We start from the raw sequence: 9,565 nt of genomic DNA, 5'->3' as shown, positions 1-9,565 counted from the left end.
AGTGAATGTCCAAGGTGAGTTTCAACAAATCATTGTAGAACTCTTCTTTCTTTTTTGGTACTGCAAACTGTATTACAATAGTTAAAGTATCTTAGGTAACATGTACGTACCCAAGTAGTCTTTTTCAAAAGTAACAGAAAATTATAGTGCAGTGCCGTAGCTCATTTGCCCATTTTCACATTGTCACTAAAGAAACAAAAGTGACATTTTGGGTCAAAAAGTGAAGAAGGTAAGGCAAAGCTCATATGCTCGCAGATGATGAAGACAAGCTAACTGTCAATCTATGGTATCAAACTTGGAAAATTGAGGCAATAAAATTTATAATCCCTGCCAATGCCGGGTGTATAATCGCGGTCAACAAGATTGGAAGTTAGTGTCATGTCGCGAAGAGAATAAAGTAAAATATATTAGAAGTCAAAGTATGGGATTGGCTTTAGATGTTACAAGCACACTAGGTGTGTACTGCAGTACATAAAACTTCTTTGTGTACCTGTTGCAGAATGGCTTTTCATACAACCCAACCTCAAGCTTTGTTCCGAGGTGACTTGTTATAATGGGTGATTAATGGAACTGCAAATGACTCGATATAGAGCACGTTATGAATTACTACTATTTGATAGTTCTACCGGTGAGTACTCTGGCTCACACCAGGTCGATATTCTCCAATTCCAAGCAGGTCCTGCAAATGTTTAAACTCATTGAGTTGCTTAACAAACCTAGTTTACAGTAGTACAGAATGATAGATTATTAAAAGTAATAAATAGTCAAAACAGCAGAAAGTGAATAATACAAATAGGGTTGATTGCAATTACAGAACGAGGATAAGGGGAAGTAAACCACGCATCATGCACTTTCAATATGCACAATGCCTGTATAATTGTGGAAAAGAACACTGATAAAAAGCTTATATATTCTTCTTCTTATGTTTGGCAATAGATGACTGTTCCACTTCCGTATAGTGAATGAAAAGGTGTGATCCCTAGGGATTGTAAATTTGATATTCTTTTGTCATACTCATGAGGCATGTTTAGTTCTACAAAAATTTGACAATGAAAATATGCTTGTACAGAATAATGGTGTTGCAAGGAATTCATATTTGTTATATGAACTATAGCAGAAAAGAGCCCGACAGTCGATCTGACTCTAGAAAGAGTGCTCCAGTTAGCAAATGAAAATCCATCTGCATTTTTAACAAAGGCAGGATGGAAGCTAGGAAAGACACAACCAGCAGTAAGTATTAGGCCCTGTGCATATCCACTAAGCTATGGCTAGATCAGGACTCAAAGTGACAAACTTAGACCTTAAGGGGTCGTTTGGTTGGAAAAAAGTTATCCCAGGATTAATTATGCTGGGATTAGTTATCCCACCATGGGGATAAAAAAACACTACAATCCCGGGATAACTAATCCCGGGATTAATTATACCGCAATTTTCTACCCAACCAAACATGGGATAAACTCTTCTTAAATTTAGTCCCGGGATTAATTATTCCTTATCCCTCATACCAAACGAGCCCTAAAAGCATCACGAGGGCCCAAAAGACTGAAATAAGCTTCAAAGTAGTTTTACTATTCTAGTTTATCTATGCACCTTATATGGACGAAACAATACTAGAGAGAGACCCTACTCACAAAGTACAATGAATTCATCAAAAAAGAAAATGCAGTATGCATTTGCAGGCGATTGACAACGATAAAGCTTAAATCATTATAGTAATTGCTCCACCAACACAAGAAGCAGTGAGCAAGAGTTAGAAGTAATAAAAATGAACTAAACGTGGGGGAAGCTACTTCATCTTTTATAGGGATCCTAAGGAAGGAGATTTATATATATTGACCTGGCATGCTTTATTTTTGGCTCTGGTTTCTGCCGTGCTGGGAATGTCATGATTTGGTTTTAGAAATTTCTTCTCCCGCCGCTCACAAGAACCCCATCCATCTGAGAACCTTGAACCCCTAGGAGGAACAAAACAAAGAAGGGGAAAAATGGAACAAAATAAATAGAAAATCTAGCAAAGCTGACATGTTTGAATAGGAATAGTGGGTGAACCAAAAGAACGTACTGCATGTGCGCCCGAACTATAAATTCAGCACGTAGGACATTACGGTTCTCATCAAATTCGATGTTCTTCTCTTTAATTTCATATGATAGATTGAAGTAAAAGGATATCTTCCTCCAACCTGCACAAATACGATCATGTTTATGCAGCAAAAATTTAGTTGTGAGTAGAAGAAACCAATTACCCAAGCATGTTATATTACCAGCTTTTTTGATGAAGGGACTTCCAGAAATCATAGTGTAGTCACTTTTCTCCAGAATCTGTGAAATGTTTAATTGATTATTAAGCCCTGATGAAATCAAACTTATGTATACAAAAAAGGAAAAAAATCATAACAAAACAATAGCAGTAATTGCTGATTATGGATGTTAACAGAAACTAACAGGCAGTGTGTTAACAGAAACTAACAGGCAGTGTAATTGTATTTATCTTTAAGGTGACTTTTATTTAACAATAAAATTTTAGTAAAGATGCAGACATTGCCCAGATTTTAGGAGATAGCCAGGTTTTGCCTAGAAATATCAAAGATTTTATTGTAAATGATTTGCTGATTCAATTCAAGTACAACGATGCTGATTCATTATCAGTGATTTTTAACTAATTCTCTACATACTATCTTATTCTCCATAGTTTAAGCTTCCTGTCCTTAAATTACTATCAAATATCTATGTTGTTTAATAGGCTGAAGTACTTCCAATATTACCATTTGATACAGAGGACGAGATACTAGATAGATACATTTCTTCTGATGCCAAAAGGAAATAAGACGGAGTCTACAAATAGCATACACCTAATTAAAACATAAATGTGCTGGCATTAACAACAGGTAATATATGCCATAAGTACTTTCAAACTTTATATGCAATTTATTACTTACGGCCATAGCGGCATTCTGATACTGCTTGAAGAGAGAAACAGTTGGGAAAGGAGCAGCCAAGCAATGCCTCAATGTAGTCGCCGGAGAACATTCCGAACCAATCGGACTGTTGTTATTGCTACGATCCAACTCCGGCGAGGAATAATTCGTCACATGAGCAGGCGAGCGCTGCACGTTCTGCTTTACCATAACCATAGAAGAATTCGGAGTCATCTTGGAGATTTTCTGCGGCCGGCAATTTGAAATCTCTCCGCCATTTCTAGGGTTTTTGGGCAGCCTATTACTAGAATGGGGAGAAGGATTTGGGATAGCTGGAAGAGGCCTAATCGGAGTCTGTTTGTGAGCTACATATATATTATTGCGGTGCTTGGAAACAGTGGTGGAAGCGGCGGCGGCGGCAGAATCTATCACCGCCCAGAATGCGGCGTCGTCTAGGTCCTTATCATCCACACCGTAATTGATCCCAGAATTCATTTTCTTTTTTTCTTTTTAGCTAAGCTAGCTTCTGTTGCGGAACCATATCGCGCCTGTGCTACAATTCGAATTTCAAATAGCTCATACGCCGTCGTTACATTTTCCAATGCAAGTATTTATTAGAGAAAAAACTCAACTCACTTATTACATATTTTAAAACTCGTTTACTTCTTTTTCCATCTTTTTAAACTCGTTGACCCATTTTAATTACCAAACCCAATAAAACAATTTAAAATGAATGTGACAACTTAGGCCCTCTTTGTCCATAAATAAGATTCTGTGTTCGTCCGTGAAACTTTGCAAGTTTTTGGATTTTTTTGAAAATGAGTTTTTCAAAAATCAAAAAGTGATTTTGACCATTTTTTCAAAACTTTTTTAAAAAAACTTTTTTCTCCACTCGCAATAATGCAATATTTTTTTAAATGAAATGCATGTCCAACCATAATTTTAAATTTCAAATACTATTTTTCAACCTAACTCAAAATATTACTTTTTTCCAAAAATTATAATTTTTATGTCCAAACGCCTACTTAGTTGGATTTACATCAAATGTTGTGTTGTTATTAGATTGTTTGTGTTATTTTTTTCTTTCAGAAATTCATTTTTTGAAATTAATAAAATTGATAATTTGTTACTTTTGGTTCATAAAAATCAATTATTAGAATGGCGATTGCGTACTTTGCTTCTCTGCTTCATTTTTTATTTTATTTTTATATTTTTATTATTTTAGAGAACTGATACTGATTTTCCCGCCTAATGCACCAGAATTTGATTCAAACTTATAAGCCCCCACCACAACAGGTCTGCCATGGCAAGGAAGGTAATGGTTCTACTTCAGGCCGTTTAGACGTGCGAGTGGATCTCACCGAGGCTGGTTTAGCTACTTTAAACCGGCGTATAGAAGTTATTGAAAGCAACTTCTGCTCACTTGAGTATGCTGCTCTAGAAGAGTTGGGAGACGTCAAGGAGGCTTTAGATAGCTTGATTGACGAGCACAAAGAAGGACTGACCAATTTTTGAGCTCAAGCTGACCGAGGTTGTGTTTGCGTTACATGGGGAAGTTGACTCCCTAAAGCAACAACTGGAGGCAGCAAGGCTCGCTAGTGGCACTGGTCCAGTGACGGTGCGTGAGACCAAGGTTGAGGTTCCTAAACCCAAAGAGTTCAAGGGTGGAAGGAACACTCAAGATGTTGAGAACTTCATTTGGAAAATGGAAGACTACTTTGAGCACCTCAACATTCTTGATGAGGCTGCTAAGATCTGGGCAGCAACTATGTATTTGGCTGACACCATCATGCTGTAGTGGCGGAGGAAGAAAGCAGAGATGGAGAAGGGCAGTTGCTCCATCAAAGACTAGGAGCAGTTCAAGTCCGAACTAAAGCGCCAGTTTTATCCTCAAAATGTTGTGAATGAGGCTCATCGGAAGTTGAGAGAGCTCAAACAAATAACTTCCATTCATGAGTACGTGAAGGAGTTCACCAAACTCATTCTCCAAATTCCCAGCTTGACAAGTAATGACTAGTTATTTTATTTCATGGACGGCCTCCAAAATTGGGCCAACCAAGAGTTGTAGCGGTGTAAAGTCAAAGACATGATGAGGCCATTGATGCCGAATCCTTGAATGATTTTAGGCCAGAAGCCACAAAGGCAAAGGACACCAAGAGCAAGCCTACTAGAGCTGGTGGAGATCATGGATATCGTGACAAAGTCAAGCAAGTTGCTGCCATAGGTCATGATTTCAAAGGTGAAGGCAATCGATCTTCTCATTGGCGTGACATGTATAATGAAAGAAAGAAGGAAGTTGGTCCTCGCAATGGTTGTTATTTTTGCAAGGATTCTAGTCATAGTTATAAAGATTTTTCTTCTTTGAGAAAACTTGGTGCCTTGTTTGGAGCTGAAAGGAGGCAAGCACAAGGTGGTGCACAAGCTGGTGAAGTTGCTCAAGAGAGGCAAGACGTGGCTCATCTTGGCCACATGATGCTTGGTGCTTTGCTGACCAAGGAACTTGTTTTGAGGCAGGATACTCAAGAAAAGCATGACCTTGCTCAAATGAGTCACATGTTACTTGGTGTTGTGATAAGCAAGGAGCCTAGATTAAGGGAGAAATGATCACTGTTTATGGATGCAAAACTGAATGGACAGCATGTCTATATCATGGTGGACACCGGTGCGACACACAACTTCGTGACTAAAGCCAAGGCTAAGTCACTTGGCCTTGTGTTTAGTCCCAGTAGTTCTTTGTTGAGGACAACCAATACCGACCTTACCAACATAAATGGAGTTGCCGGTGATGTACAACTCAACTTAGGAGCTTGGCAGGTAAATATGAATTTATTTGTCGCTCCCATGGACGTGTTTGATCTTGTGTAGGGTTTGGACTACTGGGATGAAGTCATGGCCTTCCTTTCCCATAGTATCAACCAAATTTATATTTGGGATCCGAGGGATCCTTGTGTTGTGCCAACAGTTTATGTGCCACAAGTTATTGGCCAATTATCCGCGATACAAATTGTGAAATGCTTCAAGAGAGGAGAAGCCACATTTTTAGCAGTTGTGATAGAGCTTGAGAAGGACAAGGCCATCCATGAGGGGGAAGCCTTGACCCTATGTGTTCAACATGTCCTTGATGAGAACAAAGACGTAATTCCCGAAGACATTCCCAAACATTTTCACCACATAGGGAATTAGACCATCACATTGAGATGATTCTGGGAGGAAAGCCACCTTCCATGGGGCCGTATTGTATGGCACCTATGGAGTTGAAGGAATTGAGGAAGTAAATAAAGGATTTGCTTGAAGCGAGACATGTCCGACCGTCGAAGGCACCATTTGGATCTCTGGTCTTGTTCCAAAAGAAGCAAGATGGGACTTTGCGGCTGTGCATGGACTATCGTGCTCTCAACAAGTTCACGGTAAAGAACAAATACCATATCACTTTGATTGCAGATTTATTCGATCATCTTGGCCATGCCAAGGTGTTTAGCAAGATGGATATGAGGAAAGGATATTATTAGGTTTGCATAGTCGAAGGTGACAAACCAAAGATGACTTGTTTGACTCGTTATGGGGCTTTTGAATAGTTGGTGATGCCGTTCGGCTTAACCAACGCCCCAACTATGTTATGTACTTTAATGAACAAGTTGTTCCATCCATTTTTAGATCAGTTTGTGGTCATCTATCTTGATGGCATTGTGATTTACAGCACCTGTATGGAGGATTATCTTGATCACTTTCGCAAAGTTTTCTAAGTGCTAAGGGAAAATGACATGTTTGTGAAGAAGGAGAAGTGTTCTTTTGCTCAGCCACAAGTTCAATTCTTGGGGCATACAATCAGTCAAGGACATATTCGAATGGATAGCAACAAGGTCGCGATGATTAAAGATTGGGAGGCCTCAACAAAGGTAACCGAGTTGTTGTTCTTTCTTGGCCTCGCCAATTATTATCGGCGATTCATTCTTGGCTATTATATAATAGCGGCTCCTCTCACTGATTTGCTGAAGAAGGATCACTCATGGGTGTGGATTGAGTTGTGCCAAGAGGCATTTGAGGGTCTCAAATCAGCAATTACAGAGGAGCATGTCTTGGCTCTACCCGACTTTTCTAAAGTCGTTGGTCCACACGAATGATTTTGATTTTGCTATTGGTGGCGTCCTAATGCAAGAGGGCCATTCAATAGTCTTTGAGAGCAGAAAGTTGAATGATGCGTAGCCTCGCTATATTGTCCAAGAGAAGGAGATGACAGTTATGGTTCGTTGTCTAAGAACCTGGCACCATTATTTGTTGGGGCTTCATTTCGTTGTCAAAACGGATAACGTGGCAACAAGTTATTTCCAGTCCCAAAAGAAGTTGTCACCTAAGCAAGCACGGTGGCAGGACTTCTTGGCAGAGTTTGATTATTCCTTGGAATACAAACCAGGGAAAGCCAATATTATCGCCGACGTGCTTAGTCGGAAGGCCGTGCTAGAACCCATTGTTAGCACAACAAGCAATGACATTCTTGATACCATCAAGCAAGGGATGCAGCATGATCCGGTTGCGAAGCAGCTTCTTGACTTGGCCAACCAAGGAGAGACAAAGAAGTTTTGGGTGGAAGATGGGCTTGTTTATACCACTAGCAGGCGTATCTTTGTGCATAAGTGGGGAAATCTTAGGTGCACTTTGATCAAAGAAGGGCATGACACAATATGGGCAGGACATCCGGGTCAAAAGCGCACCATGGCATTATTAGAGTCATCCTATTATTGGCCGCATATGAGGGATGGCATTGAAGTCTACGTCCGAACGTGTCTTGTTTGCCAACAAGTCAAGGTTGAGCACAGAGTACCGGGGCTTGCTTGAGCCCTTACCGGTGGCGGAAAGGCCATGGGATAGCGTCATAATGGACTTCATTACATGTTTGCCAAATTCAGAAGGCTTTGGCACGGTCATGGTGGTGTCGATTGGTTTTCAAAATATGCCACCTTCACTGCCACTACTGCCAATTGCAAAGCCAAGGAGGCAGCCCGCTTGTTCCTACGGGATGTGGTAAAGCATTGAGGCATCCCAAAGCACATCATAGGCGATCGTGATCCACGTTTCACCGGTGCTTTTTGGAGGGAATTGTTCAACCTGTTGGGGTCAGAGTTGCACTTTTCAACCAATTTTCATCCCCAAACGGATGGCCTAATAGAGAGAGTCAATGCGATCTTGGAGCTGTATTTAAGGCACTTTGTTAGCGCTATTCAGAAGGACTGGGCAAAGCTGCTTGACACTGCTTATTTCTCATATAATTTGCAGCATAGTTAATCAACCGGGAGGAGTCCTTTTGAGCTTGCAATGGGGCAGCAACCCAATACACCACAGTATTTGCCCGTGAGTGCAGAATTAAAGAACCCAAGAACATTTCCTTTGGATAAAGCATGGGAGGAGCAAGTTGATATGGCAAGGTCTTATCTAGACAAAGCTGCTTGAAAGATAAAAAAGTTTGCTGATCGAAAGCAGTGCCCGAGTCACTACAGAATTAGGAATAAAGTGATGGTAAAGCTTAATCCCTGACAATTCAAGTCGTTGAGAGACACCAACCAAAGTCTGATTCGGTGTTACGAGGGGCCATTTGAAATCATTGCCAAGGTTCGCAAAATTTTTTATAGGCTAGACATGCCTCATCATCTGAATATTTACCCCGTCTTCCATGCTAGCCAATTAAACCATATAGTAAAGATAAGGTTGATGTGGAGCGTGGACATTCTAGCCGCGCTCAAATTTTCATAACACCTTCATCTATTAACAAGAAAGTTGAGGCCATTATTGATCATCAATTGGTCTGAGGCAAAGGTTGGGAAAATTCAAGTGCTCAATTTCTTGTCCATTGGAAGGGCAGTCACTCGAGGAGGCGTCGTGGGAGAAATACGAAGATCTATAGCAGTTCAAGGATCAAGTGCATGATTACTTGAAACTTTGTGGCACCGCGGTCGTCACCATTTCAGGTGGGGGAGAGTGTGCCGCCCCGCCAACTTCCCTCCTAATTTTCCCGCTTAATGCACCAAAATTTGATTCAAACTTAGCTGCCACAAGCTATGGAGTCTTTCCACACAATATGTCAATGTCTTGGAGGGACAAATACAAGCATGGAGGCCAATTAATGCAACCTGGTACTTGTTCCCAACATCTGGGTGCGGTCCATGGTGCAAAGCCTGCCAGTGAAAGGGGCAGCCCTGAAAGTTAAGGCAAAACATGCATGTTTTAGGCAATGGTAGACTGGCACCCCAAACAACTATTTCCTCTTCTAGTTATGCACCTTTAGGGTATATTCCTTTGTAATTCATACCAAGTAGTGGCTTGTTCAATTATATATACATGTATAGGCCTTAAGAGAAGGCATCTCACACTTTGTAATTTTCCTCTTATCAAGTAAATCTGAAAATTGGCCTTGGCCTCCCAACTTTTGTGTGCCTTTTCTTTCATTGTCTTTACTGCCTTTGTGTGTGTGTGTTTGTCTTAGCTTAAGCACGACTTGGTGCTTGGTTTCTTGATAGGACTGAAACTTTGGAGAGCAAATAAGTTCCTGGTCATGGACCTTAAGATCACGAGGAAGAAGAGGAAGAGCGGGGTGTATAGCCAACCTAGGATCAAGTAGGGAGCCTTGACTAAAGACAAAACACAGTAGTTGGGGTTAA

At 40.6% G+C, this 9,565-nt stretch overlaps 2 protein-coding genes across 3 annotated transcripts; one reads left to right on the top strand and one right to left on the bottom strand.

The window, feature by feature from the left end:
• Positions 1–293: 293 nt before the first annotated feature.
• Positions 294–3,508, bottom strand: LOC104091739 (uncharacterized). Of its 2 annotated transcripts, none has more exons than XM_009597144.4 (5): positions 2,937–3,508; positions 2,262–2,319; positions 2,063–2,180; positions 1,838–1,955; positions 294–679 (listed from the first exon to the last, which is right to left on the bottom strand). In XM_009597144.4, exons 1-5 carry the CDS (start codon positions 3,408–3,410, stop codon positions 623–625), a joined length of 825 nt encoding a protein of 274 aa, XP_009595439.1. In that variant the 5' UTR covers positions 3,411–3,508; the 3' UTR covers positions 294–622. The 2 variants fall into 2 exon arrangements, with proteins under 2 accessions (XP_009595439.1, XP_070052609.1); XM_070196508.1 differs by having other exon boundaries at positions 2,262–2,348; positions 2,937–3,073.
• A 3,168-nt stretch (positions 3,509–6,676) lies between these two features.
• LOC108944338 (uncharacterized mitochondrial protein AtMg00860-like) lies at positions 6,677–7,036 on the top strand. Its single transcript, XM_018769270.1, has one exon. It carries the CDS (start codon positions 6,677–6,679, stop codon positions 7,034–7,036), a length of 360 nt encoding a protein of 119 aa, XP_018624786.1.
• The last annotated feature ends 2,529 nt before the right edge of the window (positions 7,037–9,565 follow it).

The sequence above is a fragment of the Nicotiana tomentosiformis genome, chromosome 2 (genome assembly GCF_000390325.3).
Source record: "Nicotiana tomentosiformis chromosome 2, ASM39032v3, whole genome shotgun sequence".
Classification (NCBI taxonomy): domain Eukaryota; kingdom Viridiplantae; phylum Streptophyta; class Magnoliopsida; order Solanales; family Solanaceae; genus Nicotiana; species Nicotiana tomentosiformis.
This window is presented reverse-complemented; position numbering and strand designations above follow the sequence as displayed.

Bases quoted from the DNA above. Each gene is read 5' to 3' on its own strand.
- LOC104091739 (XM_009597144.4), bottom strand. From the start codon at position 3,410: ATGAATTCTGGGATCAATTACGGTGTGGATGATAAGGACCTAGACGAC. The intron at 2,320-2,936 runs GTAAGTAATAAA...AACATTTCACAG, and splicing joins ATCAGAATGCCGCTATGGCC to ATTCTGGAGAAAAGTGACTA. The intron at 1,956-2,062 runs GTACGTTCTTTT...TGTTCCTCCTAG, and splicing joins ATAGTTCGGGCGCACATGCA to GGGTTCAAGGTTCTCAGATG.
- LOC108944338 (XM_018769270.1), top strand. From the start codon at position 6,677: ATGTTTGTGAAGAAGGAGAAGTGTTCTTTTGCTCAGCCACAAGTTCAA.